The sequence below is a fragment of the Pollachius pollachius genome, assembly GCF_949987615.1.
Source record: "Pollachius pollachius genome assembly, chromosome: 5".
In the NCBI taxonomy this organism is placed as follows: Eukaryota; Metazoa; Chordata; class Actinopteri; order Gadiformes; family Gadidae; genus Pollachius; species Pollachius pollachius.
Window position 1 is genome coordinate 25861900 of NC_136938.1, and position 12492 is coordinate 25874391.

The 12492-nt window shown below is 49.0% G+C and overlaps 1 protein-coding gene across 1 annotated transcript; it reads right to left on the bottom strand.

The window, feature by feature from the left end:
• Positions 1 to 1816: 1816 nt before the first annotated feature.
• LOC307075496 (sodium/potassium/calcium exchanger 1-like) lies at positions 1817 to 11358 on the bottom strand (the record flags this gene model as incomplete). The annotated part of the gene is made up of 8 exons (XM_079736103.1): positions 1817 to 2066; positions 3146 to 3312; positions 3397 to 3486; positions 3952 to 4200; positions 4797 to 4924; positions 8040 to 8148; positions 8616 to 8753; positions 10357 to 11358. The coding sequence occupies 8 exons, from the start codon at positions 11356 to 11358 to the stop codon at positions 1817 to 1819; spliced, it is 2133 nt and encodes a 710-aa protein (XP_079592229.1).
• Positions 11359 to 12492: the final 1134 nt, after the last annotated feature.

The window sequence follows — 12492 nt, forward strand, 5'->3', positions numbered from 1 at the left end:
TATCCTGAATTCTAAGTTAGTGCTATTTGAAAAAAAGGGTCACTTTTCATGTCTTGGGTACAAACTAGGTATATAAAGGGAAAATGTATTTAATTTGGGTCTGGCAAAGAATACGTGCTTTGACTGTTAATGTCATTTTAAAAACAGATATGACATGTTTGTCCTTCCTTTGTTGCGCCAAGCTGGTTGGATGAGGATTCCTTGGCACAGAGGTGTCTCATGATCCTGGCCATGCTAATGGACCTGATCTGAACGGGGTCTCTGAGTTGTCCAACTGTGATGTGATGGCAAAAGTTGTTTGACATCCAGCAACACATTCGGTGTATATGTGGAACAAATTGTACAGATGTTTCACCCGAAGGTCGGACCTGCCCCAATGTAAAGAGCTCATTTAGTCTTTATCGTCTTTAGACAGTGAAAGATTGAAAAAAGAAAAGCTCCTATAAACATAGTGAGATTCTTCACCATGTCGTGTTCATAACTCTGTAAATAAATCAACTTATACTGTAATAGTCTCTTGTCATCACTAACAACGCCCACCGAGGTGAAAACAAGACCTCTTGTCCCTGTAAAAATAATTTAATTGCAGCATGAAATTGGGAGATATTACCGGTAATAGAAAAACCAAACCAATAACATGTCTTTTTTTTTGCATCCACGTCGCACTGATAAATGTGTCCACAATTAATGTTTCACAACAAAACACTCCAGTTAAACAAATCTTTTCTTTTTTTTTTTCAACAGACTGATTGATATACGATGACTGACATACACACACAGCGAATCCCTCCACATTATCATGACACAGTAAACATTGCAGAACTATGTATAAAGAACATAGTTCTTGGCTGGACATTTTACACACTAAACAAGGACAAACACTATCGAACACAGACCGCAGGATTAAAAATGGACGACAATTCTTGGCGTGAAACGGAAGTTTCAGCCAGTATTTTGAGAGTGCTACACTCAGTTAATAAAAACAATATTCTTAAACCATCAAGCTGACACTAACTTTAAAAAATGGTTGCCAAGACGGAAAATATAGTTGCTCTATCTTAAATGTTTTTAACCAGTGATGATAGTCCTACACAAGTACACCCCAAGGGATATCGAACATTCAATAAATCACACACGAGCCACAACACCGGTTTCTTTTTGAGGTGTTTTTAACATGTTTGTGGAGGTCTCACTTGCAACTCAGACTCCCCTAATGTCAACGGGATTAAGTGGTTGGCGACAAGATCAAACTCAACCGCATGTACCAGCTGACAGCGGTCCCAAGCTTGTTGCCCGGGGCAACCGCTGATGTACAGTCACCTTGAGCCGATATGTTCTGCCCGCTCTGCTGACTGATACCCTCTCACCTGTACGCACGTTCATAACTCAACCCATGAGCACGGTCAGCGCGCCGACGTCCTCACCTGGTCTTCAACCCGTCATACGACTTGTTTGCTGACGACGAATGTAAATGGGTCTGCATTTATACAGCGCTTTTCTAACCAGTGGCCACTCAATGCGCTTTACAATACTGCCTGACATTCAACCATTCACGCACACATTCACACACCGACGGCGGTGTCGACCACGCAGGGCGACAGCCGGCTCGTACGGAGAAGTCAGGGTGAGACGTCTCGCTCGGGGACACCTCGACACTCAGCTAGGAAGAGCGATCGAACTAGCAACCTTCCGGTTACCAGGCAACCCCGCTCTACCTCCTGAGCCACGTGCCGCCCCCATGTTCGTTCATATTCACTTCATTGTCTCCCAGACAGGAAGTGACACGTGTGAACGTGCGCGCGTGCGTCGGTGCTTCTCAGATGGACACGGGGCAGGTGAGGATACGGTCCTCTAGCATCACACTGAGCACCAGGAACAGGAAGTAGAGCAGGAACATGGTGAGGCCCAGGCCGCGGCTCATCCTCCAGCGGCACGCCGCGATGGAGATGATGACGAAGAGGAGCATGAGGAAGAGCAGCACGATGGCGCAGAAGAGGCCGTTGGAGCGCACCTGGATGGGCTGGTTGCCGTGCGACAGCGAGTACATAAGCCACGGGACGGGCAAGCTGGAAAAAAAACAACAACAAACGGCGTTACCTTCATGGAGACTGGTTCACGTAAACCTGGTTCACTGGTCACTTACACCCCGAGTGCTTGCATACATTTACATTTTGGTCATTTAGCAGAAGCTTTTATCCCAAGCGACTAACTTATAAAGAGAAACAATATATCGCTGTCGGTACAGTGAGGATGTTCATCAAAACAAGTGCCGAGCACTAACAAGCGCTAGGTTAACCCATTCCCTGTATGCAACAAAAGGTAGCTGGGGCAAGATGCTACACAATGCTAATTACTATTTCTAAGTGCAAGGATGTACAACATACAATAAGTGCACAAGAGGAGTGTGTGGGTGGGTGAGGGGGGGGGGGAGGCTAGGTGAACTCTGAACACGTGAGTCTTGAGTCTCTTGCTGAAGCTGGTGAGCGACTCTGCGGTCCTGACGTTGGCAGGGAGCTCGTTCCAGCACTGCGGTGCCAAAACAGCTACTAGTACTGAGTCCTATGTCCTGTGGTCTGTGAACTGAACGGTGTATCGGTGAAAAGAACGAAGTCCCTGAGCACAGCCTTTTGATTCTCCGGTGTTGGTGATGTGCAGCCAACAATAGTATAAAGCCAAAAAAAGTGTAAAATCACCACACACTGGTAAGCTGATTTATTTATGTAAACGACGCGTTTACATTGAACTGATTCAAGGATGAAATTACTAATACTGTACCCTTTGGTAGGGCTTGGCGATTAACCGGATTTTGATAGCGATTTCGATTTTAGCATCAAACAATCACAAAACTAATAGAATCGAGTTGCAGCAATTTTTCCTTTATTTTCATTAGATGTTTTATTGAAAGTGCAGAACAGCTGGATCTGTACATTATTTTAGACTTGACCATTTTCTATTTGACCATTTAGTGTATATTTTAAGGCGAAATTTCAAAGTTCTCAGTTACAAAGTGTTTTTTTGGGAGAGACATGCTGAACAAATGCATCAAGTTTCTAAAACTGAAATGTAATCGCTTGATTAACAGCGATTCCGATATTGACCAAAATAATCGTGATTATGATTTTTTCCCATAATCGAGCAGCCCTACCCTATGGTGATGTCGAAGATGTTGGAGCCCACCGAGCTGGACACGGCCATGTCGCCCAAACCTTTCCGGGCCACGATCACGCTGGTGATGAGGTCGGGGATGGACGTCCCCGCCGCCAGGATGGTCAGTCCCATGATCTCCTCAGAGATGCCCACCGTCTCCCCCACCTGTGGGGTCACTCTTTGTTAGACTCTTGGGAGATGTAGTCCAAACCGGGGGGGGGAACGCTTGAACTACAGAAGCCCACCCACCTGGTGCGCCCACCACACCATCAGGTAGGAGAACACGCCAATCCACAAGATGGAGCCCATGAACGTCACCGCAAAGAACTTCCTGGACGCCTGGAAGACGCACACAGGTGAGGAAGCATTCAGTTTACATTTAGGGCATTTAGCAGACGCTTTTATCCAAAATACACACATTGACACACCGACGGCAGAGTCAACCATGCAAGGCGACGGCCAGCTCGTCAGGAGCAGTCAAGGTTAAGTGTCTCGCTCAGGGACACATCGACCCTCAGCTAGGAGGAGCTGGGGATCGAACTAGCAACCTTTCGGTGACAAGACAACCGCTCTACCTCCTGAGCTAAGCCGAAATCCCAAACATTCATTCACATATTCTCACACCGACTGCGGAGTCAACCACGCAGGGCGACCGCAAGCTCGTCGGGAGCAGTCAGGGTTTAAGTGTCTCGCTCAGGGACGCCTCGACACAGCTGGGAGGAGCTGGTGGTTGAACTAGCAACTGCCGCCCACTCAATGTATCAAAGCGATCCAGCCTCGGAAAAACACGTGGAGCGTACGTACGGGGTTGCGGACGTCGGGCACGGTGAGCCACAGGGGGAAGACGATGGGCAGCAGGATCAGGTAGGTGGCCTGCTTGCGTCGGGTGTCCGGCCATTCCAGAGACAACGGCTCCTCCATCTCCTCCTCCGCCTTCTCCTCTTCCTCGTTGGCGTCGCCCTCGCTGGCCTCACTGCTGTCCTCGACCTCGCTGGACTTCTCTCCGTCACTGTCCCCGGAGCCGTCGGATTCCCCGGCCTCTGGGACCGTTTCCTGCCCCCAGAATGCAGCGGGAGGAACAGAGAGGTGGAGGGTCCAGAATGCACAGTCGTGTTAGAGTTAGAGTGACCCATTTATTCTCTGTTATCCGAACAACTACCCATGTCTGGGCCAAAAAGGGTTTTCCCTGTGGTCCGACGCTGGTGTCAGTCTGAATACGACACCTGCTGCTATTGTTTTTGAGCTGCGCCAGATTCAGAAGCCCGAGTTGTTTGGCCTTTAAGAATGAATAATCCATCCTATGAAGTGTAATTAATATCAATTTTTGGTCCAAAACGTTCCTTGGGTTTCCTTTTAACATCAAACTTGGTGGTCGTTGGACAGAATCAGATTATTCTTTAATTAAATTGTTGAAAACAACAACTGCCGCCTGATATTTCAGAGGCTCTTTATTAGTTAAAGGCTTGGCGTCTGTGTTATTCTTCATATATTCATACTGTAGTGGCTGCTTTATCCCTGTCTAGACTCAGGAGACAAAACAAATGCACTATGACCATCCATACTACATTCACAAAGTAATGGCAGAGTCTACTCAGAGTATAGCGAGTTTGTATCTGTCCTACTCCACAGAAGCTCTTCTTCCTGTGTACCTTGGCTGTGTTCACCTGCTCACCGGCGCCCCCTGCAGTCCTCTTCTCCGTCTTAGCTTGCTGGGAGGTGGAGGGCTCACCAGCTTGACCACTGGGAGCACTGGTCTGGGCCGGCTCCAGTTCCGCATCTACAGAGCAAGGGGGGGAGAGGTCAGACTGTGCACTGTGTCCTCGTGTGAATACTGATCTGTGTGTTGACAGGCAGGATAATGAGGGCACACTGTGGAGAAGCACAACAAGTGGTGTGAGGGCGACGTGATTATTTAAGAAGGATTTTTATTTCTATTTTTCCTTGATTATGTTATTCTGTTAAAATGACACTACTTTGATGCTGGAAATGCATCAGGTTTCCTCAAGATTACTTTCTCCTTCTTTCAAGATGTGTTGTGCTGAATACTGAGACAAAAATTGTTGTTGACAGTATGAAAATAAAAGCGGGTATGCAATCAATCGATAAGAAAACCTTTTTGTAATCAAAACGACAGAACTGTTATCTATCTCAAACTGGAGCTGATGTGCCTGGCATGAAAACTATCACACACACACACACACACACACACACACACACACACACACACACACACACATTTGTATGTAAATCCTGGAGTCGATTGATTATGGATCGTAAAGAAGCCACTTCAGTCTCCCTTTGATCCCCAAATCTGCTCCGCGTAACAGAACAACAATCTGCCAGAGTCTGGAGCACCTAATCAGTCCACACTGTGACGCAACACACACACACACACACACACACACACACACACACACACACACACACACACACACACACACACACACACACACACACACACACACACACACACACCACAGGACAGACGCACCCACCGCAAAACACACAAACACAAAAATGCACAGCACACACACACACAGCACACACACACACACACACACACACACACAGCTGAATGCCGAGCACAACGTCAACAGAGCAATCTGTCCCTCCCCCCCACTCAGACTCTTACCACTGGAATTGCTAACGACCTACTGTAGGGCATGCTTGACAAAACACTGAGGAGAATGAGGATGACACACATTCAGACCATTGGTTGGTATTGTAAAATATCTTCCCTACATGGGATTTTAACCATTTGAAGTATTGCCCCTTTCAATAAAAGAAAAGTCATCCCCCCCTGCATTCAACTCACCTTCATCAACGCACTGACAGCACACTGATTCCCTCTCTAACGCTCCCTGGACTGCTGTGTTCAGGGGCTTTACTTTATTCCCGGCTGCAATCAGGGGAAGGCTCGTTCACTCATTGTACCTTTGCTGCACTGCATGCGAGCTCGTGCCTGGATTCATGCAGTGAGGACGAGGCTGCCTTGAGGCCAAGGAAACATGCGACGTGCAACGCGCAACACGTGACGGGCAACATGCGACCTGAGCATGCAGGCAAGCAAATGTTATTGAATAAATGCTGTGAGAATCTGTTCTGGCTGACTGTGCCTGCCGCTGTATTAAGACCGGTTCCTAGTTTGTGAAACTAAAGTTTAGAGTTATACTTCTGAACAATTGCGGCATCTCATTAATTTTGTCTGTCGATCACACGTGCATGCAGTGTTATCATAGCTTCACCAAAGGTGCATGAATGCAACCCTTGAAAGGCGGTGAAATGTAGGCGGCGTTTTTTCGCTCTGGAGAGCAACCGGGCGTTTAGTATGAATGTGAATAAGATCTTCGGGGAAAGACTGCAAAGCCATACCAATGGAGAGAATCACCAGACCCATGCAAACAAATCCACCGTCACCCGCGAGAGGAACCCTGAAACAGGATTGAACCAACGTACAAGATGGCCGTGAACGCCCCCCCAACAGCCAATCACATTGGGCCTTACCTTTTCTCTGCCCTGAGCCCTGAGCTCTGACATCACCGTTAAATGAGGTCTCTGGGGAGCAGGGGGGGACATAGGAGCACATCATACATCCTCATTGCCACCGGCCTCTGAACTGGTTTCCATTTACAGGAGGGGAGGCATGCAGGGCGACGCTTGACAAGGAGACTCTGACCCAAGGTGCTTCTCTTAGCCTGTCTAGCGTTGCAGGGCCCCGAGGTTCTGAGACCCGCACTTAGGGCCGTCTCTAAAAAGAAAACCCCAGCAGTTTGAGTGTTTGATAGAATCTGTAGTGATGATAGTTTGAGATGACAGTATTCCTACCAAAGGGATTAAGAGTGTAACTGAACTGAACGTGAAGACCTAGAGTGGTTTTCATATTCGGATACGACAACTAATAATACCTTCTCAAACTATTTTCCTTAAGGTTAAAAAAATCTTGTTTTCTGCTAAATAATCTCTCAAATCAAACATTAATATTAGCTAATATTAATTAGTTAATATTATTAATATATCTATATAATGCAATCAGTTCTTACCTACAAACCCTAATTATACCATGTTGTTCATCAGAAACCTGGATAAAGAACAGATGAAAGTGAGGGTAGGCAAAGCGTCTAAGTCTAGCCTCCACATGAACTGGACCCATGCGGTGTGATGACTTGCAGTTTTCCAGCATCTGACCAATGGCAAGCCCCCCCCGGGTTAGCGGCCGCGGCCCACGCTAGTCTTGTTTAGCTGGGTAAGAGATTGGGCGAGCAGCGGGCTGGCTCTTATCCAGCTTTTATAAGCCTTGTATTTGAAAGCTGATTAGGGATCCACTCAGGCCCAGGCCTGGTCAGGGAGTACGAGGGAGACAGGCTGAAGGTCACAATGCTATAACTTTACGCACAGCGCAACACGCGATGGCACGACGTAGAGAAGATTACGCAACGCAACCCTTTCACCCTGCAGGCCTGCAGCTTGTGCACCAAAGCTGGCTCGTATCAAGTCAGCCCGACGGAAGTTTCATTTGCATTCAGGACATTTTGCAGACGCTTTTAGCCAAAGCGACTTACAATAAGTACTTTTCTTCAGAAGAAAGATAAACACAAATATATCGCAGTCGGTACAGTAAGGATGTTCATAGAAAACACCTATACAACAATGATAGCGAGGATAAAATGCTACACAATGCTAAGTGGTGTGTGTGCGTGTGTGTGTGTGTGTTGGGTGTGGGGGGGTAAGGGGGGAGGCTATGCAGAGTATAGGTGAGTCTGAACAAGTGAGTCTTGAGTCTTTTGCCGAGGCTGGTGGCGATTACATTTTGTGTGCATGCGTGTATAAAAGTAAACTTATAAAGTGCACAGCTAGCTCTGCTAGAGACAGGCCCATGAGGTCGGGGTCAGTACCTTCTCCCAGCGGGTCCAGGGTGTGGATCATGAGCTGAAAGATGGTGCACCTGAGGGAGGTGTTGTGCAGCGAGGCTGAGCTGCCCCCTCGCTGTAGCACGGGTCGAACCTGCAGGGGAACACACAGTTCGGTGCAGGTCCTACACAGAATGTGAAGCGTCTTCGTCGATGGGGGAACTTCAGAGTTCACAAAAGAATGCTACTGATATTGGAATCCAGTCAAATGGATCTAGAGCAAATATTTTAAATGAATGTAGATTTCTGTGAATCGGTGGATTGACTGGCACTTAAGGGGCTGCTGGTTTGATCCCAGTTTCTCTTGGTTAAAAATGGCTGAGGTGTCCTTCAGCAAAGCCCCTCATTTTCTAGGTGTGACTGAGAATAAATTCAAATCAAGTATTCCAAAAACTACAAGCGGCGTGTTGATCTACTATTTGATGACGCTGTGCTCAGTCAGCAGCAAGTGGAACCGAGAAGTCAGCGGGCAACCTGCCGGGTTAATGCCCGCCTCCTCCCAGCCAATCAGAATCAAGCAATCTTAAATGAAGTAGAATAAACTCCTGTAGCTCCTCTCACCCTCAAGCGAACCTTGTCCTCCTGGGGCTCCGTGGGGGTGCGGCTGCGGACCGGGCTGGGTTCTGCCTTCGGTGTGACTTCTTTAGGTCCAGGTGGAGGTGGAGGTGGAGGAGGGGGAGGGGGGGAATGTTCACTGTCCTGAGGGGATAACAGGTCAACACCATGGATGGGCTGGACGGTCTCTATGAGCAGAGGCAGATTCAAATGTGCAGTTTGGACGAAATTAAAGTCGCACCGTGTAACGATTCAGCCTGCTCGTGGTTCAGCATTATCTGAAGGCGTCTGTAGTCAATGCTGATCGAAAGTCAATTCAATCATTTTAACCAATAAAATGTCCCCCAGTAACGACCTTAAAGTCCGAAGGTCTTCCACCTAATAGCTGGGAGACTTGGCACCTTAAACAAAATGTACTCTAGGTACTCTGCGGGATTCTATTCACTGTGTCTCGGTGAACACACAGCGGGGTTCATGTGCACAAAGATAGAGACGAAGAACGGCTCATGGAACTGTGAGGTGCCCCCAACCGAGTGCTGCCTCTTCATCAACGCTGGTGGGATGTGTAGCCACGCTCCCTCGCACTCAGCCTTGTACCGCGCCTATGCTACATGCAGGGGTCCTTGATGTTGATTGCACAAGGGCAGTGGTGGATTCACTGAATACCAAATCAGGGCTTTGCTTGTCATTACGTCGCTCCATTATGGCCTGCATAGTAATGTTTGGTAGGCAAACGTATTTCATAATCAAGGACTCAGTAGAGTGGAGATGAGCAACAGGGGTAGACGTGAGTCTAGGATGTGAGCAGACAGAGGGACGTCTATGTTTTGTGTAGTCCCTCCCCTCCATTGTGGCGTCTGCGTGACACCTGGGGTCCCCTGTGTTCACTAGCATCAAAGGATGGAGTGCACGCACGCACGCACGCACGCACGCACACGCACACACGCACACACACACGCACACGATAAATCATTGGCACTCCCGGACTGTTTCAACAGAAAATACTCTTGTCTCTCTACAGTAATGAGAATAGATGATGATGTATAATATGGATCGCTCCTAAAAGGGGTCTAGTGCTTTGTGAATCCAAATGTCCAAATATAATACATACCATAATACACAAGTGTTCTGCTTATGGGCAAATGCATTGTGCTTTAACAGCGGGACACTCGCATTATGCTTTTTAGGATTTGATTAAATATTTTTGATTTTTGATACGTGGTTCAAATACGAACTCGCAGATCATGTCAGCAACTCGCTCTTTTTTTTCAACCGCTGTCTGCGTCTCCCTTCACTCTCCTGTCTGCGTCTCCCTTCACCCTCCTGTCTGCAGGTACAACTATTTTTTGTTGTACCTGTCCATCATGACACAGGTACATGTTGGAGCTGTCCGTCATGGCAGCCATTGCACTCCTGATCATCCCTGGAAGGAGGGATCCCTGCTCTGCGGTCCTTCTCAAGAGTTCTTCCTTGCTCATTAAGGGAGTTTTTTTCTTGCCCTCTGGGGGGCTAGGGTAAGGGGGGTGCCCTAAATATATGTCCTGTTAAGCCCTTTGAGACTGTACCTGTGATTAAGGGATCCAAAAATATATTGACTTGAAAGCATATTGAAGACCTGGAGGAGGGTGCAAGTTGAATCATTAACGGATCATTTTGAATTACCGCACCACTGAACCTTAAATAAAGCTCCACCCTCTTAAGTCAGCCTTCAACAACACCGTGAGCCCCCCGCCGACCCCCCGCTCACCTTGGTGGGCTCCTCCGCCGTCCACACCTTCACCGTGTTGACGTGCTTGTTGATCTGCCTCTTCACGGCCCGCTCGATGGGGCTGTTGAACTTCATGAAGACGACGTAGCAGACGTAGCCCATCACCAGCATGGCGCTCTCCCACCACACGATCACGTTGTCCAGGAAGAAGGCGATGAGCATCACCAGGTCCAGGATGTAGAAGGACACGTCGCGGAACAGCGGCCACCACGTCAGGTGCAGCATCTCCCGCGAGAAGATGGCGCACATGCCGATCACGAACAGGATGTTGAACACGGCCGAGCCCACGATGGTGCCGATGCCCACGTTGCTGTGGGAGACGAACACGCCGATCAGCGAGGTGAACAGCTCGGGGGCCGAGCCTCCGGCCGCCATGAAGGTGGCGCCGGCCACGTCGTCCGAGATCTCCAGCTTGTTGGTGATGACCTCCAGCGTGGGCACGAAGAACTCGTCGCACACGATGGCGAGCGCCACGAACATGTACACCATGCCCACGATGTGCAGCGCCACCCAGCCCTGCTGTCTCTGCTCCACAGAGAAGATGTCCTCGGGGTAGTCGCCCTTCCTGAGCGGCGGCAGGTCAGAGGTGGGCGGCGGCGGTGGCGGCGGCGGCGGCGTGGGACTCATCGCCACGGTGACGACCGACGGCGGGCGTTCGGTGGGCTGGAGCACGGGCTCCACGTAGATGCACTGTTCGATGTCCGTCCGGTTGACCGTGATCACCAGCGGGGGCGGAGTCCTGAGGCGCCCGGGTGGGGCGGTAGCCGTCTCTGTGACGTTGGGCGACGTGACCTCCCGTGTGTGTAGCCTCTGACTGGGGACCTCTTCCTCCTCCTCCTCCGAAGAGGAGGAGGAGGAGGGGGACCGCGGCTCTGACAGCTTGGCCCTGAGAGTCAGTGCGTAGAGGCAGCATAGCAGCACAGCTGAGATGAAGAACAGGACACGACTCCACTGCAGTCTCCTCCGTTGAGCCCGGTGCATGTTAGTGGCCCTCTCACGCTCTACTCCAAACGGGAATAACGGCAGAGTTCGCGTTATCTTTCGGTGACGGTTCTACCCCCATGGTTTGGTAGGAAAGCATAGAGCATGGAGGAGATACAGGCCGACACATAAACAGTGTGCGTTTCATCTTTGGAGGCCAGAATCGAAGAGGGCTTTCAGAACCTAGAAAGGGAGAGTTAAAAAGTGAGCATGTATAGTATGCTACACAGGAGGGTCCCATTTTTACCTTTAACGGTCAACATTGTACTATCGTAGGCTAAATATTGAACAAATAATATTTGTGCAAGTGCAGCACACATCCACACACCTAATAGTCCGACAATTAGGAGGGAAGGGGTATGATGGCACCCACCTGTTGCTATGGCTACAGAATCACAGACGATGGGGCTTCGTCAACACAAGTATGCTGAGGGAGGGCTTCGTTGCAAGGGAATATTTGGTTTAAACGGCGAAAAAAGACAAGTTTGCATTCAAATCACAACGTTAGCGGACCTCATCGAACCATTAAATCACACGCAAGGATGCTCAGAGACCATGGTAGTGGTAGTCGCGCCTGCAGATAACAAGACGGGAAGTTATCGCTGAATGAGAAACACCACCAAGCGAACATCAATTTGTCCAAGTATACTTCTGCAGAATGATAACAGTGAGGCCTGCGGTGCAAAACGTGCAACAGTTAGTATCAATACATTATAATGTCATAAAGGAGCATCTCACCTCATAGCCGAGCGGCGGCAGCAGCTGCTGGGATTCTTAGATGCTGACTCTGGTTTTCGGGCGCACGGCATGTAAAGTCTCCAACGAGGCTCAGCATAATGCCTGCAGTCCTGTAAGAGGATTTATGGAAACACCTCTCACCTTCCCTTTTAAACAAGCCCTTCGTTGACACCGCATCGTTCCCCGACAGGCACCTGCCAGTCGTGCTGTGGTTCAGTTCGTTTACAGAGAACAGTGTTCACCCAGAGAGAAGTGTCTGGGCAGAGCGGTGTTTAGAAAGGCAGACAGGCGGGGTTTTGGTTTGGTTTGCTCCGGTTTTAATTGGAGTTGATTCCACGCATGCGTAATTGCAACGGTAAAGTCACATTGACTTTGGTTCGGGCTACTTGCGTTAAT